The sequence below is a fragment of the Thunnus albacares genome, chromosome 17, assembly GCF_914725855.1.
Source record: "Thunnus albacares chromosome 17, fThuAlb1.1, whole genome shotgun sequence".
Classification (NCBI taxonomy): domain Eukaryota; kingdom Metazoa; phylum Chordata; class Actinopteri; order Scombriformes; family Scombridae; genus Thunnus; species Thunnus albacares.
The window spans coordinates 21,941,488-21,969,253 of record NC_058122.1 but is presented as its reverse complement, the minus strand read 5'-3'; the positions used below and the strand labels follow the sequence as shown (position 1 = coordinate 21,969,253).

At 42.4% G+C, this 27,766-nt stretch overlaps 2 protein-coding genes across 4 annotated transcripts; one reads left to right on the top strand and one right to left on the bottom strand.

Annotated features, from left to right (window-relative positions):
• The first annotated feature begins 328 nt into the window (after window positions 1-328).
• LOC122967259 (disintegrin and metalloproteinase domain-containing protein 11-like) lies at window positions 329-20,999 on the top strand. Of its 3 annotated transcripts, XM_044331799.1 has the most exons (25): window positions 329-1,445; window positions 2,203-2,399; window positions 5,157-5,233; window positions 5,566-5,632; window positions 7,822-7,904; window positions 8,022-8,085; window positions 8,204-8,264; window positions 8,732-8,913; window positions 11,258-11,329; window positions 11,524-11,690; window positions 11,810-11,894; window positions 12,328-12,418; window positions 12,887-12,938; window positions 13,479-13,578; window positions 13,851-13,922; window positions 14,081-14,173; window positions 14,497-14,577; window positions 14,670-14,784; window positions 14,918-15,023; window positions 15,478-15,597; window positions 15,709-15,877; window positions 16,224-16,335; window positions 17,180-17,270; window positions 18,636-18,653; window positions 19,015-19,140. In XM_044331799.1, the coding sequence occupies exons 1-25, from the start codon at window positions 1,385-1,387 to the stop codon at window positions 19,028-19,030; spliced, it is 2,352 nt and encodes a 783-aa protein (XP_044187734.1). In that variant the 5' UTR covers window positions 329-1,384; the 3' UTR covers window positions 19,031-19,140. The 3 variants fall into 3 exon arrangements, with proteins under 3 accessions (XP_044187734.1, XP_044187733.1, XP_044187732.1); XM_044331798.1 differs by having other exon boundaries at window positions 18,636-19,102; XM_044331797.1 differs by lacking the exons at window positions 17,180-17,270; window positions 18,636-18,653 and having other exon boundaries at window positions 19,015-20,999.
• Window positions 21,000-21,636: 637 nt separating this feature from the next.
• p3h4 (prolyl 3-hydroxylase family member 4 (inactive)) lies at window positions 21,637-26,840 on the bottom strand. The gene is made up of 7 exons (XM_044331800.1): window positions 26,267-26,840; window positions 24,681-24,830; window positions 24,420-24,591; window positions 24,210-24,338; window positions 23,976-24,121; window positions 23,700-23,783; window positions 21,637-22,235 (listed from the first exon to the last, which is right to left on the bottom strand). Exons 1-7 carry the CDS (start codon window positions 26,705-26,707, stop codon window positions 22,092-22,094), a joined length of 1,266 nt encoding a protein of 421 aa, XP_044187735.1. The 5' UTR covers window positions 26,708-26,840; the 3' UTR covers window positions 21,637-22,091.
• Between the last annotated feature and the right edge of the window lie 926 nt (window positions 26,841-27,766).

Genomic DNA, 27,766 nt, shown 5'->3' with positions numbered 1-27,766 from the left:
TTATGATCCATTCATGGTTACTAAACATGATCTCCGCATTCCTGCATTGACTCAAGGGAAGGAGCACAACATGTGAGCAACATGTAACTGTAATTTGGTTTGCCAAGACACTTCAAACATTCGTATTCTTGCATTTTTCTACAGGGTCCATGAAAGCTTTAAATCTAAATGTGTAACTGTTGCCTGAAGTGGCAACCAGCTCTAGTAAATATCAAAAAGGGGGAAATAATCTCCTTTACATAATCACAAAAAGTTTTAGAGATGCAACTAGGGCAATCTTAACTTTTGATATCTTATTATTCAAGTTTTTAATGACTTTGATATCAGTCCTGCTACTGTTATCATCATAATAGGCTACTTGAAGCAGGTATTTCTTGATAGCAATGAGATGATTATAACATTATGCACTCCTAAATGAGGTTACAGAACTCGATAATTGGCTTTATGTCATATTTCACAGATGAGAAGGAAGCAAATTATACAGCAAAATCCCTGTGGCAACAAGTTTTATTAGAAAACTTGAATTACAGAACTGATTGAGGAGTTTACTACAGAAACAGAGTCTTTGTTAGAACATTATGAACAGTCAGGGGGCCTCTGCTGTGTTTGTCGGGGTGATTTTGCGTTCAACTGTAAAGTCTCTCCTCGATCGAGACACACCTTCATCCTTTGCAGACCTGTAGTCTTCATATAACGACTATCCGGGATACCATTCATACCCATACCCTGAGAAAAATGAATGAATATTAATCCCTAATCCCTTTCATGGTTTTTTCTTCGACCGTGCACTTCAGCAGTCGGGGCTGTCGCATCCTCTCCCTGCGCGGAGCTGCATGGCAACGGGAGGAGGAGACTTGCTCGGGATGAGGGAGGGTACCACGGTCCCACGTGTCCTCCTCACCCGCAGACCCATCGCATCTCTCTTCGCTTTCCCATCCTCCGTTTCCGCATACCGCAGATTCGCATATACACACACACACACACTCATGCATACAACCTCATCCATGCACCCATACGCACCCGCGCGCAGCCTTGCGTACTCTCCCGTTCTTCTTCATATTTCCTCACCTATCAATATCCAGGCCTGTATTGATCATCTACGTCATAAGCCTAGGCTATGATTCATTTTGCATCGTTCTGATATGCAAATCCAAATTCTCCATAGCGGCCGGAGCTGAGAGTGGTGAGAGAGAGAGAGAGAAACAGAGAGAGGGGGGGAGAGATGAGAGGACGCGCATCATCAGATGTTTAGCAGATTCACTTTGGATCCTCGCCATCATTTCTGCCGTGCAGTGGTTTTTGCTCTTTTTCCTCCTCTCCACCGGCCGGGTTCGTGACATCTTGCCGCTCTCGATGTTGTAATCCCGGGGAATATGTGAAGATCATGCTGGCGGTGTGGTGCTTCATGGTCTTTGCTGCAGTGGGCGAGAGGCTTGCAGTCTCAGGTAAGCGAGAGAAGAGAGAGGAGAGAGGGAGAGAGAGAGAGAGAAGGGGTGAAGAGCGGGAGCAGCCTTTTCGTTTCCTTTGCATCCACATTTTTTCCCCCTTGCACCAGCACTTTTCTAACCCCGGTGTAGGCTGTGATTTGATTGTAGTGGGATCTCGGTTCCAACCTGCCAACTGGCCTGAGAGCGCTCTCCGATGCGGTAGATTTGCTGCATCAACATATTTCCACCGCAGCCCCCTTAACCTATATATCCAACGTACCCGTAACCATTTTGCCAAAGGGGCTTTCTCCAATAAACATGTCAAATCACTATGTCATAACTTGTCAGACATCAATGCAATGTGTTTTTCAACCTGATTGATGATTGCTGAGATTTTAAGTTATATAGGCCCCGTGCATGTGCATAAATGGGCGTCATTCTAGTATAGAGCATTATTTATTTCCATTAAAGCCTGAAAACCCATTATCAATTAAATGTGTTATAATAGAGAAATGGCTGATAGAACAAATCATAAGTCAGTGTGATAAATTAGGTCACTGAGCCATCAGTTTACAGAAAACACTGATCTGATTGCTTTCTCAGTGTGACTTGTTTAAAATATTGCCTATGATATTTAAATCTGCAATATTTTGCTTTGCTTACAAAATCACTGCCATATCAAATGTAGCCTCACCCAGGCTCAGGTGTGTCACCATACCTTGCCAAGCCCACTGCACACCCATGAGTGTCCCTGTTGTATTATACTACCCCACAGGTGTGGACAGGAGCCCGGTGCAGGATGGAGACAGAGGCATATGGGACTGGTTTACCCCGGCCGGGCGGCCAGACGACAGGGACACCGCAACCGAGGTCACCTATCCAAAGCGGCTGGTGCAGCAGATCCGGTCGGAGGAGGAAATGGCTCATGACTTCTTGGATACCAGGGTGAAGAACGTTACCGGGGAGACCTCGGTAAGTTGGCTCCTTTTCTCCTACTTCCCTCTCATTTCCACAATCCTGTTTATTTTCACACTGAAGTGAGAAGATGCTGTGAATTCTCAGCTCACTGGTCTTTAAGTGGGGCTCAGGGATACTCAGGGGTCCTTGATGGGAGTTTAGGGGTCTCCCAGCAAAATGAGGAATAGATTAATCTCACTATGATTTGATTAAAAACAACGTATCCCAGTTGGACAATGTGTGAGAATGGTTCTTGTGATCAGAGGAGTCATTATGTCCTCACCTACAGGTAGATCTCTTTTCTCTTCTTGCAGCCTAATATGTTGAAAATAAATTCAAGTGCAAGTGTGTATGGACATATACGGGTGTGACAGCACCAAGACAGACATCTCGTTCTTCTGATGGGAACCTCATTTTTCCTGTTTCTGTAAAACAGTGCAGCCTTTAGCTCTCTGCTGCTCATGCGGCTCCTGCTACACAGGGATGACAGTGCAGGGTGGTGTCTTGCAGCAGTCTTTGCTTCTCATGATTTTGACCCAGTTAGTCACTGAATATCCCTTCGAATGTCCACAGCGAAGAAACAGCAGCAGGATTAAAACCAAGACAGACAAGCATCCCCGTACCTTAACTCTGGTTCTCCAGCTGTAACATCTGGCAACACGTTCTGAAACCAAAACCTTCTGACCTGCTTTGTATGCAGAGCAGGGAGAGTTTTATCAAAAGAGCTGCTTAAATGTTTGCATGAGTGTATATACTGGCCCTCATCGCCGCATGACAAAGCTTAGCCTCTCCTGAAATATTCAGTCGTCACGTCCGATCATCCTGCTGCCGTGCTGAGGCCCCCGACTTCTTCATTATTCAGTGGTGTGTTGAAGTATGTCCCCATTAATTATGAAATAGGCCTGTGTGAGAAGTGCTGCATGGTCCAAGAGTCTTCTTGAGCACCCCCCCCCCCCCACCCCATCCCTGTTCCTCTGTGTCCCTTTCTGTCACACTGATATGATGTAGTTCATATAACTGTTAATGAGAGAGTACATTGGGCTCCTTACACACACCAGAGTCACGTGTTTGAAGGCTACAGTTAAGATGAACGTCGTTGTCCCTGGAGAAGAAGTCTTTAAACAAGAATGATACTAAAACAACATAAAATGCATTCACGAGATACAAATTATGACACTGTTTAAGTAGACAAGGTTTCTGAAGTCCCCGTTTCGGCTGCTGTGTTCGTCTGCACACGCCTGCTGCGTTTTGTTTTTTTTAAAATATTTAAGAAGCTCAGAATGAGGGATGCGATAAATTTAGAAGCTGAGTTTTTTTTTTTTCTTTCCTGTCACATCACGCTGTGTTGAAAATAGATGAGGCAGCATTATTTGTCTTACTGATTTAATCATTTCATTCTACCTGTTGGGTTCACTTATGCACAGATGATTGTTTGTTTTTTTGCATTTTTTCAGCACAGATCGGATTACAATTACTTTAAAATTTCAGGCATAAATGCTGCATCTGATATTGATATTACTGATTAATTAATGACCTAAATTTAGCATGTCATGTGAGTTATATAAGATACAGTAGAGAAGCACCTCCTCTAAGACCAGCTCTCACATAAATATATCAGTATTTTGTTTAATATTAAAGACTTCAACTGCAATTTCTGGTATTACTGTCATTTTGTGACAATGTATATTGATTTTATACTGAATAATCACTAAATTGCATTAAAATATCCATTGTGGCTTAAAAAGATCTGTACAGACGCTGGTTTGATCTGTCAAAGAGGAGATGAATGATGTCATATGATCAAAAGCCCCACAGCCAGCGACTAAAAGGACTTTGTGGTGAGATTGTTTTCTGAAGAATTAACTTTCAATCTCAGCTGTTGAGCCACAATAGACGAGAAGTCCTTAAAGTGCTCAGAAGAGTTGGATTTTGAACATCTACAACTCCATCCGCTGAGGAAGATATAATAGAAAGCACCGGAACAGCTTCTAAATGGACCATAAGAACAGTGAGACATAACGATCAGAACACAAATGCGGTGAACGTAAAGCAGAGGGACGATGTTACTGTACAGAGATGGAGCGCTAATGGTCACAATGCTTCAGCCTTTCCAAGACAGTAGTAAGAAATCGCTTGTCCGTACTCACTGGAGGGAATAATTCCTGGATAGTGATGCATTTTATTGTAAAAGCCCAGTGATTCACTGCAGCCTGGTTCCTCCAGACTGAGATCAAAGCCATGCTGGCACAGTCGGGGCGGCTGAAGAGACACACTGTTTAGTCTGCAGTAAATTTGTCTCTCCCTCTCTCTCTCTCTCCTGGCCCTGCTGTCTCCTCACCTCCCTGGCTCTGGCAGCCGTCCATTGGGGACATCGGCACAGCACGGCTGAATATAGACGATACCAGAAGTAAAGTTTTCTCCTCCTCCTCCCCCTCCTCCTCCTCCTCCCCTCCTTCTGTCAAGCCCCTCTCTATCCATCTCCATCACAAAACTCCAGCTCCGCTCTTAAACAGCAATAGCTCTCCGCAGTCATGCCCGCCTGAATGCGGCCAGCCAGCGTTGATCAATGACAACTTTATCAATCATAATATTTCATCTGTCGAGATGCTTTTAGAGCGTACACATTATTGATTGTGTTGAATTATTCATGGGACTTTTTCAAAAATCCCCTTGTGGCTTCTGCGGAGTGGCACACTTAAGCAGAATTGTTTTGTTACACTTTGATTTATCAACAGCCGAATCTGTCTCTGTCGCTTTTTTTTTTTTTTGCAGCCCGTCCACTTGGCTCAGAGCTGTTTCCAAGTGGAAGCTTTTGGACTCACGTTCACCCTGGACCTGGAGTTAAACCAGTTAGTATCACCGTCACTATCCAGAATCATCAGATCTGTTCACATGAGCATTTCCCTGCTCTTAAGCAAATGCACTTAGCGCTCTCAATTACGTTACATGACCAAATGGGGAATACCAATGTGGCACACGGCCGACACACACTGCTTGATGTTTATGAGGTCGCACTGATTTTATTAACAATTTTGATTCATGGTAATCCCGTGCATCACATTCACAGCATGCTGATATATTCTTTGTGACATATATTTTGGGACTAGAGCAAATTTGGATTCCAGGATGATGAAGATAATGCTGTTAGAAATATTCATAGCATCTCTCCTTCTTTTTGCAGTCACCTCCTGTCTTCAGAATATGTGGAACGGCACTTTAACCAGGACGGCAGACCCTCACAGTCTGTGGTAAGGCTGTTTTGCGTGGGATGTGGATGTGTACTAATGGGATTTTAGTAAGGAAATATTGAACGTCATGAGTGAACTTATCTTTTGGCTTGCAGAAGGCAGAATATTAATGAGATGACCAGAGTGGCGGTGCAGCATAAGCAGTTCTTTGGCAATTGAAACTGAGTCATAGAGTTCATTTAAAGTTTTGTTTGTCACATGTAATGCCTTTAGGGCTGCAACTTATGATTATTTTCAGTATATATTAATCTGTTTATCATTTTCTGGATTAGTCATTTAGTTTTAAACATCAGAAAACTGTGATAAATGTCCATCCCGGTTTCCCAGACTCCAAATGTCTTGTTTTGTCTACATACAGTCTAAAACCCAAAGAGATTCATTTAACCATCATGTAAAGTCAAGAAGCATCAAAGTCTCACATTTGAGAACCTGGAACCAGTGAATTTTTGACATTGTGGCTTGAAAAATGACTGAAACGATGAATCGATTATCGAACCTGACTAATTGTTGCGACTTTAAATGCCTTACATTATCTGGAGCTCATTATATAACAATGTCGCGTTTATATTTTAAGGTCATCTAATGCAGATGTGTTGGATTAAAGTCTCAGTTTAGAAACAAAAGACATGCTTTTTGTTTGCTTTAAAGGCTGATTTTTTTAATGTTTTCATATTTTCTACAGTTTGATGTAATCCTTCTGTTTTATCTATTTTTGGAAAGTGTGTTGTGAGCTCTCTGCTTCAAAAGTAGGCTGCCATGTAACCGTTACGCCTGTGCATGTTACAGTTCTGTACATACATGGCTTTGCCTGTCAGCGGCGCGTGTGCTCGCCTCTCCGCCGCTGTGGCCTTTCTCAGACAGCCGAGAAGAAAAAGGCAGCGGGTGCCTGTGGTGTAAAAACCACAAGCTCGGAGAGAGAATCGTCTAGAGATAACGGGAAATGGATGAAAGCCTTGACATCTTATGTGATGCGTGCTTGTCAGACAGACCAGAGGAATGTCACTGCATTCTGCTAGCCAGGAGGGATGGCTAAATTTTTTTTTTTTTTTTGTATAAATGTGGCACTCACTACCCCCCCCTTCCAACCCAAGCACCCACCCACCCAGCCAGCACTCCGCGTCCCCACCCACAGTCGTTCCAAACTCTCCCTCAGTCCTCCTGACCAATCACAAGCCTGTTTCCATAGCAACAAGTTAGCTCAGCAGTGTCATTAAGTTCTTGGCAGAAAAGAGAATGAAAGAAGACCGAGAGGGAGGGAAGAGCAGAGCTAGCGAGAGAGGAGGAGGAGGAGGAGGAGGAGGAGGAGGAGGAGGAGGGAAAATGGGAGTAAAATGCCAGTTAATACAAAGGCAAGATTAGCTTTGGCATCGCGAGGAGTCATGTTGGGGGTGCATGTGAGTTCATAGACAATTGGTTTGTGCCCAGAGTGGCGGGAGGGAGAGGAAGCTCGCAGGGTTGGGGATGGAGACCTGTAGTCAGGCCAGATTGTCGCTCAGCTGGACGGAGGCCTCACGTGATGCTTATGATGATGCTGCTGCTGCTGCTGGACACAGCAAGCGTGATGCATCCAGGGCAGAGCGTCACCAGACCGCTCTCTGTAGTCAAAAAACGCTTTCATTTCCATTTGAAAAGCACCGAGGCGTCTTTCGCCTGAGCTGTTGTGGCGAGGCGGCGACACCCTGCTGAATTCAATTTGATCCAGGTGAACCAGTGTTTCTCACTTTCCTCACCTTTCCCGGTGGTTCAACTTCACCGCTGTGACCTTGTGAAGCAGCGCGCCCACTTTTGAGGGAGTGTTAGCTGGAGACGAAAGATAGAGCTGTGTTGTGGTAGTCAATGTTTTTGAAGGACAGGAAAGAGAAGAATTGTGTCTTTCAGTCACTATGTGAGCCTAGTGTGCAGGTATCCCATGTTAAATTCTCAGATCTAACCGTGTGGGTGTTGATTTATTGACGAGATCCTTGTGCAGGGTCTGCTTCCACCTCTATTGTCAGTGGAGGAGAGTGCAGCAGAGCACAGGGCACAAGTAGGTCACAAACTGTGCCATAAACGCCGTAGCGGGGAAGAGGGAGATGCTGGGGTTGTGAGAGGTTTTTCCAGAGCTAATCTATCACGATAACCAATGAAGTATGAAAGTGTGCCTGTAAAGCCGAAGCATGTCAGTAGTGGTTGTTTCATTGTGTCCACAGGGAGGGGAGCACTGCTACTACCAGGGAAGGTTAAGAGGTTTACCAGAGTCCTGGGCAGCTCTCTCCACCTGCCACGGCCTGTGGTGAGCCCGAAAATAAACCTTTATTTATTAGAGGCCTGTGTTTTGTTTTTTTTTTTACTTTTCTGACCCTTGCTGTTCTACATCTCACCATCCTTCTCTTGTTGTTTGTTTTCTTAGCGGCATGTTCTCTGATGGCTTCTTCTCTTATGGGATTGAACCAGTTCACAATGGGAGCAATCAGGTAAATAGTCTGGGGATAGTAGTTGTCCTTTAAGCAGCAGGTTAAGATTCTGGATGCTGATTTTGTTTGTCTTTAGGTTCCGATGTGTCTGATCTCATCTGGCTGTATTCTGTTGTAGGATAATGGCGCTCACTTAATCCGCAGGATGCCTGATATCAGACTTTCCCCCCACTGCCCAGGTACAGAAGCACATTTATAGCATATTTGACACTTATCACATGAGTATAATATCGCCTTTTCTTATCTTATCTTTATTGCAGTTAAATATAATTACCTTGCCTTCAATTAGATAAATAAGACCAAGCCTATTATGCAATATAAATATTACTTATTATTCCATTGGAACTACTTCTATTATTTTCCAATAAAACTCAAAAACCTGAAAATGCATTCTCTCTTACTCTCAAATATTGGAATAACTTGTTTTTCTCAATGGAATAAAATCAATTAAGAATACTTTGACCCAGATAATGAGCAGCTTAGAGGACAGTTCAGACAAAACAAAAGTAATAAAGTTCATTCAAACATTTTTTCGTCGGGAACTGTAATGTTTTGACTGAACTTGAGATAGTAATTTGTTCCACTGCACCTCACGGTACTTAATATTACTCTAAGTGCCTGCAGCTCTGCTTCTCTGTGTGTCCAGACTGTAAAGAGGACAGTGAGTGGGATAGCAGAGGAGGTGATGGTGATGACGACAGACCAGACCAAATGAGGGAGCAGCAGGTGTCTGGGGGGCTGAGGCGATCCAAGCGTTATGTTCGCAGGCCCTCCGTCCAGACTGAGACCAAATACATTGAGCTGATGGTGGTCAACGACAATGACATGGTCAGTAAAATGATAATTATTCTGATAATTATTTGGATGTACAATGTGCAGCGGTCATCTTTGGGAATGCATTTATTTACCTGGTGGCTGCTTATCACGTTTTTGCATGTCTGACAAATGTAGACACATGACAACAATGGTTTAGGCAAGTAAAACAATGAATATCTCCATGTTGGTGCTGATAACAAGCTGCGGTGAGGCGCTACACTAATTCAATTTGATTGAGGCTTCAAAGCTGGCAGAGGCTGCTAATTTCATAATGTGCAAACATCTCCTGGCGTCAGAACATGTTGTGGCAGAAATAAACTAGACTTTTACAACTGCAGAGGTTTGGATGTTGTACAGATATTGATATGTCAATGGAAACTGTCCTGATTGAGCACTGACAAAATATAGATGAAGATAGAGAATTCTTAAAAAATAATAGATGAGGATCCTTTACTCAAATGTCCTTCAAATGATTAACCAGACCAAAAGACATTTGCAATAAATATCACGCTTCCTACATAACAAGTGAAAAAAAACATCTTTACTCCCCCTGAAGGTAGATTAAACACCTTGTATGGTAAAATATGAATCATACCCACAAAAAGGAATGAAAGTAGCTGCTGCAAAACACAAGGCTGTTCTGATTGAATAAACACTGACTGATTTAGAAAGTTCCTTAATATATTATACCCCTTTTCCAAAAGTTTTTCCAACAGTTCCCTGGGGTCTGTAAAATGTGTCTGACATGCTTTGGTCAAAATACCACAAGGATCAAGCACCACAGCAGCCTTCTCATCCTGTCTAAACAGCCCTCACTGAAGCTCAGCCTGATTTTGCTGTAATTTAATTGCAATAAACGTATCAAAAGGATGCTTAAATGACTACATCATGATGCCGATTTGTAAAAAGCTTGAATTCATGCTTTGTCAGGTCTGTCGGCAAGACGACAAAGAAACAACTTTTAAAATGCTTCTCTTCTGAATGGAGCTCAGATCGATCAGGGCCATGCTAACATTGCTCACTCAAAATAACGTCTAAAGACATAAATACAGCAGTGACGTTATTGTTTATACACATAGATATCTACATACTCTGTAACTTTAAAATTATATAAACTCACCGGCATTTAAGATGTTTATTATTGATGACAGCAGCTGAGGTGGTGTGTAACTCCGGTGTTAGCTTAGCGCCGGCTAGGTTAACTCCTCCGGCTGGTAAACTGCTCCAGATCAGAGCAGAATCGGGTGTTTATCCTTCCAGAAGATGAGGCAGCAGCAGCAGTGACACAGGACTCTCCGGCTCTGCTCCCCGGCGATACACGCATATCTAGCTTAGCTTAGTTCAGCCAGTCCCAGCCAGGGCTTGCAAGAAAAACATGGTGGACCTCAGGAAATTTAGTGGGTGGAGACTCAGATAGAGGCATAGATGAGGGGTGGTACAATTTCAATGAAGCTCCAAGTGACATAAGAAGGGGCATCAAATCTGAATGGCTTGTTTAATCACAAGAGTACAGAGCAAGCCAGCCCAAAACAAACTGACTGGGTTGTCTTTCACAGTTTGTGTGTTAGTAGGCACATCAGAGACCCAAATATATACACACAAGCACTGAAAAAGTGAGTTTTTCATAATATGACCCCTTTTATGGTTCTAATTCCCTGAACAGTCAGCCGAGTGTTTTCCAGTAATATTTATTCTCTCAGTACTGAAGAGGTTTAGGTATCAGCTGTCTCTTTACACCAGTACAACAGGTGAACAGTTACAACAGAGTATGCTATGGTGGCCGTTTTACCATGTTCCATGTTACTAGGATATTTAGTGTGTTCCACTGAATTAAATCCAATTTTCTTGTGAAAAACAAATGTATTCAAATGTTGAATATAAATGTATTTGAAGTTACATTCAGCGTGGTCCATTGCCAACATCACTGTATTCACCCGCTATATGATATACACTCATATACACATTATATACACTCACAAGCTTGTTTCGATCAGAACTTTTAGGTGCATAAAAACATATATAGTGTGTGATTACAACATAAACAATTTAACAAATACCAATATGTGCCTAAATGACTCTTACATGTGGTGATGGATACTCACTCTCATTAAGGTTAGCTTTGTCCAACATTAGAGGAAAGAGACATGATTTAATGATTTCACAAAATCAGTGAAACATCCATTTAAACATATACCTTATGACAATGAAGATTTTTTAAAGTACGGACATTACGTGTACATGTATGAGTCTGTATGTATGTGTGTGTGTGTGTGTGTGTGTGTGTGTGTGTGTGTGTGTGTGTGTGTGTGTGTGTGATCATCTCTTACACCATCTGTGTATCTTTGTCTCTTCACAGATGGTACAGCTGCGTCGCACTGGCAGCCAAACCAAGAACTTTGCCAAAGCGGTGGTCAACATGGCCGATGCGGTATGAGCTTTATTTCTTGGATTATAATCCTCCTTCTCTTAAACTCTGAATGCACACACCACCACCTGTCAATACATGTATGTATGCTTCCTTTCACATATAGAAATCATTTATCCATGATAGTGCACAGTTCTAGACACATAGGGTGTCACACCAGCAAAGCAGTGGATTTGATTGGCATTTTTGGTCCCCAGATCTACAAGGAGCAGCTGAACACACGAATCGTGTTGGTTGCCATGGAGACCTGGACCTCTAAAAATATGATGCCAGTAGTGGAAGATCCATTGATAACACTGCAGAACTTCATGAAGTACAGAAAGGACAACATCAAAGAGCAGAGTGACGTCGTCCATCTTTTCTCGTAAGAGGACCGACAAAAAAAAATCAAATATTCAAAGAATTATGTTTTGATTGATGTTTGGACGTAACTATAATTCAGGTTTTCTTTGTAAATTATGGTATGTTTCCTGTGCACCCCAGAGGACGTACGTTTCAGAGTAGTCGCAGTGGGACGGCCTATACAGGAGGGGTGTGCTCTCTAACGAGGGGTGGAGGTATCAATGAGGTGAGGAAGATCTGGAAAGGTTAAATCTGACGTTACACCAATATGAGATTCATTCAAACTTAGTTAAGGATTAATCAGAGTTTAGCTGAAGGTAGCTTCACCAGATTTCAGTTTCATCTCATCACAATTTAAAATAAACCTTGGAACCAAAGTTGAATATTAGTTTCTATTATATTAGTTTAGTCTCACATGTCACTTTAAATTTGACATCAGAGATAACATTTTTAAAAGTCTGGAGCAACATGACAGATTTTAATCTCGGTTTTGAGTGAACTAAACCAAGATTTAAAGAAAAACCTGTTAAGTTTAAGACAAGATTTACAGTATCGGTGCAACAGAATTGTAAAATAAACCCTAACTAAATGATTTTATATTAATGTGTCACAATAAAGCTCTCATGTGTGGATATAAACTCTATGTATATTTTTTTCAGTATGGGAATGTAGGTGCAATGGCCATCACTTTGTGCCAGAGCCTTGGCCAGAACATTGGGATGAGGTGGAACAACGCACGCAACTCTGCAGGTAAAAGACAGCAGGAAGATCGATGTTGGTAGGGTCGAGGTAGAGGACGCTAGAGATGGAGGGGATTGATAGGAGGGTGTGTGTGTGGTAGGGGGGGAGCATTGGGTGTTGGTGTCCCTGTCCAAAAGGTCTCTTCTGTAATTAGACTTCTCCATTAGGTGATTAGTCACTTGCGTCCAAGATGGAGGGGGTGATGGTGGTTCAAGAATCGCTGCCACTGAACAATGGGGTTGGTGATTAATGTCAAAGAACCATTAGGTCCATTATTCAATGCCAGGACAAGAGCTCAGTGCACATGCTATAGGCCCAGTACCTCTGTCACTAATGTGTAGGAAAAGTATGACCAGCCAGGAGTGGCATCTTCAATCTTTTTCTTCTTTGTTGATCAGAAATCTGTTTCTCAGGCATGTCACAATGCTGATCACCGTGTATTTTATCGCCCTCTCATCTGCGCTCCTCTTCCTTCAGGAGACTGCAGGTGCCCAGACACCTGGCTGGGCTGCATCATGGAGGACACGGGGTAAAGATAAGATCCACGTCGCAGCACACTGAAGTCAACAATGAAAAAAAAAACACAACAGTGAAACACCTCACTTTTCTGTTTGTGGACATGATTTAACAGCAGAGAGCGGGACTGTTTTCTTGTCACGGTCCTTCTCAGCTTCGATTTGTTCACTCAATTAGACAATTAAACACCTGTAACAGACTGATGCTTTGACTTTTGTTCGGTTCTCAATGAGCCAAGCCAGTGATTAGCGTGCCGACCACCAAGAAAGAATCACAAATGGCAAATTAAAAGTATTTACTACATGAATGACTTGGATTTGGCTTTCTATACCAGATGGAACAATACAGATTTCAGCTATTCATTTGAGTAATATCTTATTACAGATGGTTACATTTCTGTCAGATTGCAAAGTGATGGCACAGACACCCACAGTGGATCTGGCATTCTTTACTGCCAGAAAAGCATTTTGCTGATTTGTTTGTTTTGTCTTTTTATCACGTCCTGGTCTCAATTTTTGTATATCTGTGTGTGTGTGTGTGTTTGTGGACATAGATACTATCTGCCCAGAAAGTTTTCTCGCTGCAGTGTTGACGAGTACATCCAGTTCTTGCTCCAAGGGGGCGGGAGCTGCCTCTTCAACAAGCCCAACAAGGTGAGGGCCATGTGGGCACGTAGGATGTGAAGAGGAGCTGCCTCTGAGAATAATTATTTATAAATTAATTAATTGCCTGTACAGTGTCATTTCCATCAGGACATGTATTTACTGGCTGGACTGTAGTATGTTTTATGTTTTCTTCCTTTAAGTAGTGCCCTCTTTAATTCCAGCCAACAAGCTCCTATAGTACCGACACATTTCATCTCTCCTCCATCTGTCTTACTTATATATGTGCTCATACAGTATATTTGCCTCTCTGTGTCTCTCAGCTATTGGACCCTCCAGAGTGTGGGAATGGCTTTGTGGAGCCAGGGGAAGAGTGTGATTGTGGATCCCAGGTGGTGAGTACCCATTTTTACATCATCTCTGTGCAGGAAGTTCAGATTTCTAACTGCTACAGATCGGTTGCACTGCCAGGATCTGTCTCTATATGAGCGCTGGAGGATGCAGTGTTTGCTGGAACAGAGCTGAAGGCTTGTTTATGTGTCTGTGGCTGCAGGAGTGCGCCCGTAGTGGAGGCGCCTGCTGCAAAAAGTGCACACTTACCCATGACGCCATGTGCAGTAATGGACTCTGCTGCACTGGCTGCAAGGTGAGTCGACCTTTGACCTATTAACATTAATTTCTGCTATATAAGAGATTTTTTTTGGACCAACAACACATTTAGCATTCAGCTTTTCCAGTGTTGACCATCAAGCTGGCAGGAATTAAAAATAACTTATATGGTTAAAGGGAATGCAGAGAGTCTAATCCTTTAAACCAGGGCAGAAACAAGAACAAGAAAAGTGTTGTTTTACTTAAATCTACATTTCCATACAGCATGTATGAAGCTCTAACATGCATCAGAAATCTTCTTTCTGATAACTGGTAAAACTTGTCCAGCATTTACCTGATGCCTTTTGATGCTGTGTCCAGTATGAGCGGAGAGGCGTGGTGTGTCGAGAGGCTGTCAACGACTGTGATATCCCAGAGACCTGCACCGGAGACTCCAGCCAGGTAGCTTTGACTGTATATAACACTAGAAAAAAAACTACAAGATCACATTAACAAGAATATCAGGTATATTGTGTAATTTTCCTCTTTTGCAGTGCCCTCATAATGTCCACAAGCTGGATGGCTACATATGTGATAGTACTCAGGGTCGATGTTACGGTGGACGATGCAGGACTCGTGATGGGCAGTGCAAGGGACTCTGGGGTTATAGTAAGTATTAAACACATTCACAGCACAACCGTCCCCTTGCACCTGGACAGTATGATTTATAGGCATATCGTATTCTCCTGATTCTATTCTCCCTGCTTTATTTGTGACACTACATTTTTTTTTGCCCTCCCAGATTCAGCGGACAGGTTTTGCTATGAGAAGCTGAACGCTGAGGGGACAGAGAAAGGCAACTGTGGTCCGGGTCCTGAGGGTCAGGGCTGGTTGCAGTGTAACAAGCCGTGAGTCACACCATCCTGATTCCTGATCCTTACTGATGTTCTTGTAGAGGAATAAGTCCATATTCACTCTATTGTGCTTTTTTTTGTAGTACTAATGTCTCAAATCCATTTTTTGTAAATATGAGACTGGCTTTATTTTATCATTTTCAACAAATATTATTAAAAGACCAAAACAAAAATGTATTTGTTCTACTATTAAGTACTGTATGTCTGTGTAGCCAAAGCTTAAAAAATGTAATTGTCAACCAGAACTCGTTAAAAACACACAAAAGATCCGTACTGCTCCATTCAAGTGACATATTCCTTCATATAATGTATTTGTGAGTAAAGGGAGCATGAAATACTTTTTTATAACTGGATCCCCCCTCCTTTTGAAAACCAAAAGAAGTGGAATAGCGTGAACAACCCAAGTTTTATGTGTATTGTTCTCTGCCATTCACTTTTTCCTGTTTAGGGATGTTTTATGCGGCTTCCTGTTCTGCGCCAACATAACCATGAAGCCAAAGTTCGGAGACCTGCAGGGTGAGGTGACCAGCTTCACCCTCTACCACCAGAACAAGTACCTGGACTGCCGGTGAGTGGGACGCATCCATCGGATCTGCAGCAACTAACAGAGTATTAATGTCGTGTCTAATTCTACTCCTCCTCTCCCACCTGTCTGACATGTTTTGGACTCTTCGCTCAGAGGCGGCCATGCTCTGCTGGAGGACGGCTCAGACCTGGGCTATGTGGAGGATGGCACTCCCTGTGGTCCCAATATGATGTGTTTGGAGCGACGCTGCCTCCCTGTGGCCTCCTTCAATCTCAGCATCTGTGCGGGATCCAACTTTGGGCGCATCTGTTCCGACCACGGGGTAAAAAAAATCCTGAGCTTTCAACTTTCCAGTAAACATTGATTTGGTGATTTGCAGGTATAAGTTTTTTATACTGCTAAGTTAAAACTGGTAAGTGTATGTTTTTTAGACGTCTAAGTTACGTGCTTCACGTCGAAATATAGCCATTAAAATCCTGCCAGTAGTTATATGTACCTTAGATGTCTAAAATGTCACGTTTCCATCAAATTCAGCCCAGTTTTATGTCTTTTGACCTGCAAATCTCCAAATCTATACTTACTGTAACATGTTTTTTTTTAACACCTCTTTCTGCTAGCTTCTTTCTCCTAGCGAGTATTTCACTGGGTGTCATCTGTCTCTCTTGTAGACCTGCAGTAATGAGGTGAAGTGTATCTGTGACAGGGACTACACAGGGAAGGACTGCAGTGTCTTTGATCCTATCCCTGAGCCTACGGTCCCGACGGGCCCAGAGAAGAAAGGTCCATAGCACCTCTCAAGCTGATCACGTCTCTCTTTCTGTCTGCCCCTCATATCCCCCCTCATAGTCTCTGCCCATCATCATCGTAGCTTCTATATGTACTGAAGCGGAGCGCAATATCCTGCCCTCAAACACAGAGAGTAGTTCACCTGGTTATTGTGAGCAAGTTAACATCAATATTTATACCACACAGTGTTTTCCTTCCTGCTGCGTCTTGGTTTCAGTGTTGGGAGCGTGTGGGTGTGTGTTGAGACATGTTTATTCATTAGAGCATATGTGCATGTATAGTATGTCAGTGTATGTGTGTGTGTGTGCGTGTATGGTGGTACTGTATGTCTTGCAGGCACTGCCATCTTCAAGTGTCTTCCTTACTTTCTTGCAGTCTGCCAATGACACAGAGCAATTGAGCAGCTGCTCTCATAGGGCCAAAAAAGCCAAAGCCACCCTGAGCAAGAGGGTGTCCAGCTGAAAGAGCAGGAGAGGGGGAATGAGAACAAAGTAATAAAACACTCTCTCTCCTTTGTTTTTTGTAACTGTTGTCTCCCTGACCTCCCTCGCTCACCCGCCCGTTGTCCCACCTCCACCCCACGTGCTGGTTTCCTTCTCTTTCCCTTCATCTCTGTGTCTCTGTCTGCAGGTATCTTACCATCTGTCTCTCTCTCTCTCTCTCTCTCTCTCTCTCTCTGGTTGATGTTGTTGATGTACAGTGTTGATGCTGTCCTCTGACGTGTGTTTTTTAGTGGTGTTGTTTTGTTTCTGCCCCTCCTCTTCCTCCTCCTCCTCCTCCTCCTCCTCCTCCTCCTCCTCTTCCGCACCCTTCCTCCCCCCCTCCTTCCTCTGCGCAGGTCCCAGTGGCACCAATATCATAATAGGGTCCATCGCAGGTGCTATTCTCCTGGCAGCTATAGTCCTAGGGGGAACAGGATGGGGATTTAAGTAAGAGTTCTGGCATGCCTTTGTGTACCTGTCTGCTTCTACCTCAAAGGACCCCTCCCCCTCGCCCCTCCCACTCTCACCCCTCTGATATACAGTAGATGCCCATTTGCAACTCATCGCCCAACCCAGGGAGGGGAAATAGGCAGTCGAGTATGAGACATGCTAATTATTGAACTGCCTTTGGCGTTAAACTTCGTGCAAAACGTCACACCGAATCTTGAATCAACCTGCACCTTTCCTTCCCCTCCCTCTTCTACAAGCCCAGCCTTTTATAGTAATAACAGGGCAGGACTGAGGTATTAATCTGCCAGGAACTTCTCTGAAGTCCACTACAACTGATCCCACTTACTCCACTGGTGCCACATCTGGAAGTTCCCCCTATATGCAGCATTCCCCTAACCCGTCTCCAAACTACACTGCGTGCAGTGATGAAAAAGTGTAATGTTACAGTGGATTAACGAAGCACTTTTTTAAAGAAAATACTGTACCTGTGGTGCTTTTTTTAGCCTGCATTATCCTATTCTTCTCCTATAGACAGCACCCTAACCCCTAAATGCCTTCGCTGAAGTGCTTCTTCTGCACTGTTCCACCTGTGCATGCTTGCTATTGTTCACACCTTATACTCTGACCTAAAAGGACTGCTCTTACTTTACTCACAGTTACATTCGGGAAGACAGCTGCAACGGTTGAAAAGCTATTTGAAAAGCAAAATTTTAATCACTTGTAGCACGTAGCACGCTGTTAACAGTCCTTTTTGGGTCAGAGGTGTCTGTGCATGTGTGCATGAGCTGTAAGCAAGAAATTTTCTCTTCGTAGTCAGCCCTCTGGAGGGTGGGTGTAGTGGTTTCTGTTGTGGCGTCCTGTCAGATTCGAACCTTCTGGGACTCAGAGGGTCAACGCCATGACTGCTGTAGACCTGCTGCATGTGATGTCGTTACTACAATTTTGGCAAGAAAGATTTTGGAAAGGACTTGTAGATGGATAATGGATTGAATGACTGACTGAGTCATTGATTTTTTTTCATGTTTTGTCCTAAAATCTGTCAGTGCTGTGGGTAAATTTCAACAGAGTATAGCAAGTGAAAGAAAATGATTTGAACATTGATTCAGATTTTATAACCACATTTCTTATAAGATCCTGTTTATGCAAGGTTTTAACAATTATAACCGTAAATTTATTCATATTTTCTTGTCCAGTTATGCTGTTAATTTTTTACTTGTCCTTTAAATTTCATACAAGTTCAAATGCAAGTTGATCAGTTTTATAACACGCTTCTAAAAAGTTGAGCTTGTTAGTCGTTTTTTCCTGCTGTCACTGATATGTCTTGACATTTTGTCTTTTCTCTCGTGCACTCATGGGATGCAGGAACATTCGAAGAGGAAGGTATAACTTTGAAGGCTGTTGTCCGTGGAGCAGCATCCCAAAACATCCCACCCCATCCCAGATTCCCTGATCATAGCTGCTAATTCTTTCATCCGCCATCTGAGGATCATCCCTTGGCTCATTCCTACAGAGCATCATGCAATCCCTCCGCTGTGGCTTTTAGTTTCATCCCACTGCTCCTCTTCCTTGAATGCCTCATCTCATTTACATAATCACAAAAAAACTCCTCATCCCTCTTCCCCAATCCTATAAAATTACAGCAAAGCAGAACCGCTTTTTCCATTTTCCATCTATATCTCCTGTCGCCTACGCAACCAATGAATTTATCTTAACGATCTGTTTTTTTTTACTTCTCTTTCAGATCTGGTGGAGGATAAGATGTCTATCTGTCTTTCTGTCTCTGTGTCCTGTCTACTCCTGTCTTCCTCCACGCACTGTGTCGTTTCCACATTGGAGAAGAGGAGAACAAAAAAAAAAAAAAAAAAAGTCTTCCACTCCGGTCTCAAATCTCTCCAAACCTCTTCCGATTGTTTCCTCCACACACTCCTGTCTGCTCCTTTCGTCTGTCCTCCTGCCTGGCTCTGCTGCCCTCTGGGCCTGTGGAGCTCCTCTTACCATACCAGCCAAATCATACTCGTGTGGCTGCTTCCAGCAGAGCACTGAGGATTGTATCCGGAGCCACGCCTAGAGCGAGCAGGTGGAGACGCAGGGTTGTTCCTCCAGGCCGGTGGCTCTAAGAAAGGTGCTTCGGTGTCTGTGTAGCCCCTTTCCTCACATCTCGGACAGTCTGATAGAGAACATATCAACGGTGGACCAATTTAATATGAGACATGTCTTTCCAATGCCTGCTTGCCTGCCTGCACACAAACGTCATCTGGCCACCAACTGAGTCCACAGTGAAAATGCTGGACTAGCACATAAACTGGCCATCAGATAAGACTATTACGATGCTGAAACGTAACAGGAGTTGAATAGTTTCTTTCTTAAGAAGAAGGACCTGAGGCACAGTTCCTCCAAATCCAGGCCTTGACTGAGTGAATCTCAAACGGACACAGATGTGTTTTAATCTCAAATGTTTGGCAACGTGGAAATAACTGAAAAGAAACCTAACATTGGACTGTCATTAAGCATGTTTTCCAAAGAGAGGCTGAGGAAGGACTAACAATCATATAAGACGACAGCTCGAAACCTAGTCAACCGTTAGCCAGAGCCCAGACTGATAACTGACTATGTTCATTGTTATTTCTTCTTTTAACTTGAGGCGTCCTAACCTGCCCCCCCCCACCCCCACCCCTCTCCCCCCACAGGTTTTCAGGTACAAAAAGGGAAGCAAGGTGTTATGGTTTTGGGATCATTTTTAAAACACTGAACATCGAAGCAGCAGAGACCGTAACTTAGTGTTTTCAACCACAACATACATTCCACAAAATCTGTCTGTACGCGTGCTCACCACTTTCAGGCCCAAAGTTTGTACGCTTCAGAGGTTTAAATCCGTGTGTTTGTTCATGAGCGAATGTACTGGGTGCGAGAGATTTTTAAAAAGAAAAGACGAATGTATGCGTGTTTACATTAGTGTTTGGGGCAGTTGTGTCCATGTACACCTTAACACTCCTCCTATCACAGGTAGATAGGCAGGTTTTTACCTCTAGAATATCATCTCTTTCTACAGCCCGTTGTGCGCTGCAGCCATGGCACCATAAAGGCAGCACATTAATAAAGAATACAACTGTTTTTACTGTATGTCATGTATCTACAGAAAATGAGCACTAGCCAATTGTATGCACACCTATTTGTAAATATGTGCAAGATATACTGAATGTTAAATGCACTGTATGGAAAAAAAAAAAATATTTAAAAGCTAGTTTTATCTGTTTCAGCTAACATATAGCTATCAGTCTCTTGACACGACTCGCATTTCTCTCCTGTAGTCGACGCCGTCCATGCATCTTTCAATGTGGCCTAAGAGCTTAGCTAGCCGTCTCGCCATTTCTCTTATCATTCCAGCTATCACAGAAATGTCATGAACCTTTTGTACATTTTGTCGATAGCCCTGAGCCCTGGGTGAACGCCACAGCCCGGAGACTTTGTAATGATCCCCCCACTGTAAATGAGATTTAAAGAGATCTAGTCCGTGGGTTGAGAAGGCAGCTCGTCTGATAACGTATGCGTGTATGAGGTCAGTTTGGTTCGTTTGAGCTTTGCACTGTGGCAGATGCACTATTGTTATTATTACAATATGTACAGAGTTGGTATCAAATACAATTGGTTTGATCATTTTGAACTTTAAGGGAAAAAAAAAAAAAAAAGAGATGCATCTTACCCCATATTTTTAGACACTATCTTTTTTGAATTGAAACTAAAGAAAGATATGAACTAAGGCTTGTAGATGGATTGAAATGAAGGGAAAATAAAATATATAAAACATGAAACCACACCTCCTACTCTCTCATCTGGCTGCCTTTCTGTCTTCATATTTCATGATTTTAATTAATGGTTAGACTTGAGTGTTTTATGCTTTAGTTTTTGTGCTTCTTTTAAATATCATAATCATTTTAATCTCATCATAATCTTGCTCTTAAATTACAGTGAGCATGGGATAAATAGTAATTAAAGATAAAATAGTGTGAAATCTATTTTTCTTTCTCCCTAAATGATGGCTGCAAGTACCATTTACTTTCATAAAATCCATTATTATTATATTATGATTAATCGTTTCGTCTATGAAATCAAATAACAGCAAAAAAATCCCCATTGCAGATTCACAGAGCTCAAATTGATGTCTTTCATTCCAACCTAAAAGGTATTCAATTTATGATATAAAACATATAAAAGCAGGAAAACATGTTTGAGAAGCTGGAACCAATTATTGACTTAAGTGATTAATCAATTTGCTCTAAAAACAAACAAATTTCAGCAGTCAGATTGGCATTGGAGCACTAATCCAATCATCTTGATGCATATTAAGTGACAAAACAAAACAATATATATTAAAATATTACTTTATTTATGAGCACATTGTCTGCAGCTAAAGCCTAATTCAACAACAGCCCACTTCATTCGACGCAAGAGAAGCCACGTCAAGTTCCTTTTTTTTTCCACGGCACAGAGGCATTCAGCTTTCATTAAATAAAAACTGTAGAAAAGTCATTAACCGGCACGTTGTACTGCAGGAACACAGGCCAATGACTGATTAGAAAAGTAACAGTTATAAAAGGCTGATGACAGCCAAGACAGAGCACGTCAATCTGTGATCTTGATCGACATGATAAGTTCGTCTAAAAGGTGCACAACTGCGTGTGTGAGTCGTGCTTTTTCTGCTAAGTACTGTTGGGATTGTAGGTCTGTCTGCGGGGAGATCAACTTTCTTTGGTATGTTGTCATGAGAAGTGGGACAGAGCTGGATGAGGAAGCGTTCTTCACAACGGACGAGGACCAACGTCATTCTGCGGCCTCTCCGGTGTCCCACTTAGTTTTGGGTTCCTGCCACCAATCAGCCAGGAAGGACTCCTCGTAGTCTCCCATACCCTCAAACTCTGCGTCCGGATGCTCAGAGGCGGCCAGGTCTTCTGAACTTACTATATCCTAAAATACAAAACATTCACAGTCAACTTCAAGCAAGCATTTCTCTTTTATTTTCACTCCATCTGGTGATTTTAATGCATTTTTCTGTCTATAAATCTGTCACTTTTGCACTGTAATTCAGCCTAAATTGTCTCACAGTCCTCTTCCTCCTCCTCCCCCCCTTTCTCAGGTCAAGGCAGTGTGTTGAAGCTGGGAGGAGCTGACCTGAGTTAAATGGATGTGGCACAGCCTCAGTGGCCAACACCTCCCATCCACATACCACACTCTGCTGGCGGAAAACACAGCCCCCCCCCTCCTGCCTTCCTTCCGTAGCCTTCATCCCCTCTTTCTCTCTTCTCCTTTCTCTTTTTTCTTACAGCCCTTCACATAACCTCAACGACAGCCTGCATTTAGTCTGCTAGTCTACTCCTCCAAACTCACTGGGTAAAAGTTTATGTTACACAACATCTGATTTATTAGACTTTTTTTTAAGAAAATGAAAATGTGAATTTGTGTACTTTAGTAACTTGGATGTAAACCCTGTCTTAAGTTAGAGTTAAGTTAAATTAGTGGTTCAGTTCAGTAAACATCAAAAGAGATTTTCTAACATAGCCTTAGAGGTCTAGTCTAGTCATGCAGACAGTTAAAGTTTTATCTGCTGAGATTTGGAGATGTCCGTCTCTGACACCTCTGCTGGAATTTTTTCTTTTTTTTTTTTTTTGTGGTGCTGTTTAAAAATAGTCTCAGAGTTGGATATCTGAAAACCTCATCAGATATAATCTGTATGGATAGATACCACTCAGATTTTAGCAGTAATGCAACAATCTATTGTTCCTGTAAAGGAAACTCCTATGTGTGTATGACGTCAAGGTTCAGGCAGTTCAGGTTATTCTGCTAACACTTCAGTACAGTGGATGTTTGGAGGCCTGCAAATTTAACACAAAACTATTTGACTTTTGAAAGAAGAGATGATTTATTCTTCCTCTTACAAATGAACAATGGAATTTGTAAATAATAAAAATGCAGCGTTGCTCAATTCAATACACTCGATGGTTTTGCCACTGCAGCCTGATTTATTCTGGTATCACTAGTAGCAAACGATGGCTAATGTTAGCTGAAGTTAGCAGACTTTAGACAGATGAAGTGTGTCCAAACCTTTGACTGTATACAAGAGATATTACTAAATCAATTTTCTGATGATAGGATTTTCCTCTACCTGTGCTACTGTTGCAATGTGTTTTGGCTTTTGACTTGCAGGGAGCATTTTTAACATACATTTACCTCACGTTTTGGAACTCTGACCATGTTTAACATAAACATCCAACATTAGAACAGTATAAAAATAACAGAAAATCACAAAAGGCATGATATGCCCCCTTTAAGTGCGGTTGCTGTGCTCACAATGCCATCCTGCTGCAAAACAATACTGCTTCCCTGTATATTTGCCTTGCAACAACAACAACAACAACAACAACAGAAACATACCTCATCTTCTGTTTGTAGGTAGTTCATTGCGAACTCCAGCATCTCTTTCTGCTTGGTAGTCTGGTTAAAATAAGTCAAGGCCTCCTAGGGAAAAAAAAAAAAGAGACATCAGCTGTTGTGTTGACTGGAGCAGCAGGTGAGAACTAACCAGCCTCCAACTGTTTTATGGCACTGTGCTGTTCTCCTTTATACTAAGTCAGCTCTGCCACCAGTTAAACCACCAAAGTCATGGAAGTGCAGATGGATCAAATTAATGAAATCCTCGTTTTCACTCACAGGCCGAGGCTGGAAGTCCTTTTCCTCCAGTCCCCACTGCTCCCGGTAGAAGCGGTAGTACGCTACGTTTTGCATCATCACCTGGTCTTTGGAGTCAAACAGCATATAACTGGCTGCACACGGAGCAGCGTTCTTCACATCATTCACTGTGAAGGATCGCAAAATAATACACATTACAGAAATGTATAACACAAAAACGCTCCCAAAAAGCAGAGTCTTTGTCATAGTTCTTACATTTATAATAGGAAAACTGGAGGTAGTGATACATGGTGGCTACGAACTTCTCCACAAAGAAGCCTCCGACGTTGGGTGTTAGATGATCCTCACAGTTTATCTTACATTTCAGCACATCGGTGTAAAGATCTGAGGGAAGCAGGGAGGAGAAATCATATTATCGTCTTGTCTCAAAGATATCGAGCTGCTTCCGAACTGCTCTGCACTCACCTGCCAGGGTGGGATAGAAGTCTTTGAACTCTAATATCTCATACGAGCCCTCGCAGCCTGATGAGCAGAGGTTATATGCTTCAAAATACTGTGTGATGGCCTGCTCCATGTTCCGGGCGCTGTTGCTGAAGTCTCCGCTGTTGTAGAGCATCACACTCTTCAAGAACACACTCTGGAGAACAAAGGGATGCATTTATAAGAGGTGGAATTTGGGAATAGCATGAATTGAATTGGTATAATGTGGGTATTTGAGCTACGGACTTCATACGGCTGCTCCTCGTGGTCAATGAGATATTCGTCCACATCGAATAGCGTCTTGTAGTAGTTCATATTCTTGGTCAAATAAGGATCTTTTGGGTTCTTCTTCAGGAAGGTGTGGGCGGCTGCTACGGCCTTCTCCACGTTGTTGAGCTGAGAGAAATATCACAGTTTCAGTTGCAGTGGATGTCAAGAGTCTGTAGTTTGAACTGTATCTTCAAGATGTCTAAAATATGAAACACACATTCAATCATCCTGTCATTACTACTGCTCACTGGATAACATGACCTTTGACCTCTTTGATCCAATAACTACTAACACATGTAGATCACTGATGTCTGACCACATGATTTCTTATTTCTCTCAACTCACTTTTTTCTAGGGCTGCAACTAACAATTATTTTCATTATCAAATAATCTGCTGACTATTTTTCTTGATTCACTGATTAGTTATTTGGTCTATTAAGTGTATGAAAAATGTTGATCGGTGTTTCCCAAAACCCAAGATGCAATCTAAAATGTCTTGTTTTATCCCGACCAACAGTCCACAACCCAAAGATATTCAGTTTCCTGTCACAGAGGACTGAAGAAACCAGAAAATATTCACATTTGAGAAGTTGAAACAAGAAAATTTGACCATTTTTGCTTAATAAATGTCTCACAACAATTAATTGATTGTTAAAACAGTTGAGATTCATCTTCTATCAACAGATTAATCGACTGATCATTGCAGCTCTTCTTCTTTCCTTGAAGAATAGAGCTGATCCATCTTTTGATGCTGATAACTGCATATCTTTCTGATCCAGTGTCATAATACAAATACATGCAGTAATATCATAATCATGTTAGTCCCGCGTGGCTGCTTAAAAAGCATGTTTGTTGATATCGACAGCTGTTTGACCGTAAACTGGAGATCTTGTGATTACAGCAGCTGGAGTTAAAGGGTGTCTGATGATGTCTGCCCCCATAGAATGAATGATGTCTACAATAACATGTGGATCATTATACACTTAGTAGGACAAAAAAATGTTTTACGCAAACATATAAGACAATCTACAGTATAACAGCCTTTTTTGCCTTGTAAGCAAACTTTTTCCACTTCACTCTACATCACCTTGTGTCTGGCAGAGAAGGATAATGAGGGGATTGTTTCAGGGGAACACTGGAAGAGACGTGGCACATGCTCAAATGCTGCTTGGTCGGCAGGAGGGCGCAAGTAAAGCAGCAGGGAAACTAGTCTTCTCATCTCGCCGACTAGAAATTTCCTCTCGGTGGGTCAAACCGGGTGGATCTGCCACACATTTTAGTTTTGCTTGGTGATTCCGCACAGTTATAGTAACTCTAAATATATACAGAATGATCCTGTGTTGCTCATACTCCCAAATTAGTTTATAATGGCCAAATCATGCAGAAACTTTCCGCTCTGAGCACACAGAGTGCGTCGTGAATTTACGCTCACAATGTCGAATTTATTGGCTATTGTTCAGGTATGTGATGTAACTTCAGACTTGTTCAAAATTCAGACCAGAACTTTATAGGCCTGACATCATGTCTAGGACTCACCACTTAACACAAGCCCTTGATCTCACCTGGTAGTACGCATACTGTATATACCGATACGGTATCCTTTTCTCGAAAGTTTCCAGTAAATCCCTCTTTGGGTATGTGATATTAAACACTGGAAAGTCCGCCTTGCACTTTTTAAGGCACGCAGCCCTCAGCAGAATGTGGCGCACGACTAGGAGGGTGTTGTCGTGGAACACGGTATCATTGTCCCGGCTGACGGAGCTGCAACTGCGGCTGCAGAAAGCCTCGCTGTCCCGCAGCAGCCGGTGGAGCCGCAGGCTGAGCTCCAGGAACTTGATGCTCTCTGCCCAGTTCTGCGCCGCGTACTGCTCCAACGCGTGACCGTACACAGAGTCCAGGGGCATGATGTCCTTCGTTGGGAAACTTTTAAAGCTGTACTTCTCATACTGAGCCTCGACCAGGGCCAGGAGCAGAAAGGCCAGACACAAGCTTTTCAGCAGCATCTTCGCCTCCACCGGCTCCTGTTGGGAGTCTTCTTGTTTTGAATGGAGCAGGGGAAACTTCCTCTTTCTTTACCAGGGATTGCTCATGTCTGTCTGCACGTAGGCTGTGAAAGTGGCGTCGAGTTTAAGTCAGAAAACGTGAACATCCGGTCAGTTCTTTCAAAATGAAATGCACACGCACACACGCACGCACGCGCACACACACACACACACACCCACACACAACCACACTCACACACTGTGTATTTACTACTGCATTGTATGTTTATCTTTTGTGGTCCGTCGTATAAACAGCATCACACATTACACAAGTGTGGTGAACCACGAAATTAAACATCTGTGCAAATGTGTGTACATGTTCAACAATGTACTTCTTTAGTTGAATAAGTCAATTTTTCAAATTATGAAATGAACACATCAGTGACTGCTGATAAGACCAAGATCAGCAGTCTTTGTTCTCAGGACAGAGATTTGTTGTTCCCAAAGTCCAAACAGAACTGCGAAAGAAAGCTTTTAGGTTTTCTGTAACTGCTGCATGAAACAATCTACAGATTGAACTTAAACTCCAAAACACAGTAACCCTGAACAATTTTGAAAATATGATGAAATCTATCGAGTCCAGGTTGTCTGTGTGCAAATGTTTTATATGATCATTTTAATATTACTCAAATCTATGTGATTGTATGTTAATTTTGATGTTGAAACTATATGTTGCTGCTATTCTGGTCCAGGTAAAAGAGATTTTTGATCTCAATGGGACAAACCTGGTTAAAATAGGCTAAATTTTAAAATAAATAAATAAATCTTTGGGCTCTGGCACCTTGGGATATTTTTCATTTATTAAAAGAATGCAAAATTATAAGAAGATTAATCCATTGTTCAAATTATCTGTTAGCTGCACCCCTGCAGCTGACAAATGCAACTCTTGACTATTACCTTGAAGACACAAGTCTGCATTTCCGGTACAAATGCAGCTAACTATGGTTTACTTGATACAGACTTTACTGTCTGATTTTGGACCACAAGACAGTCAACAGGGTCCAGTTTTCCTCAGTGTTT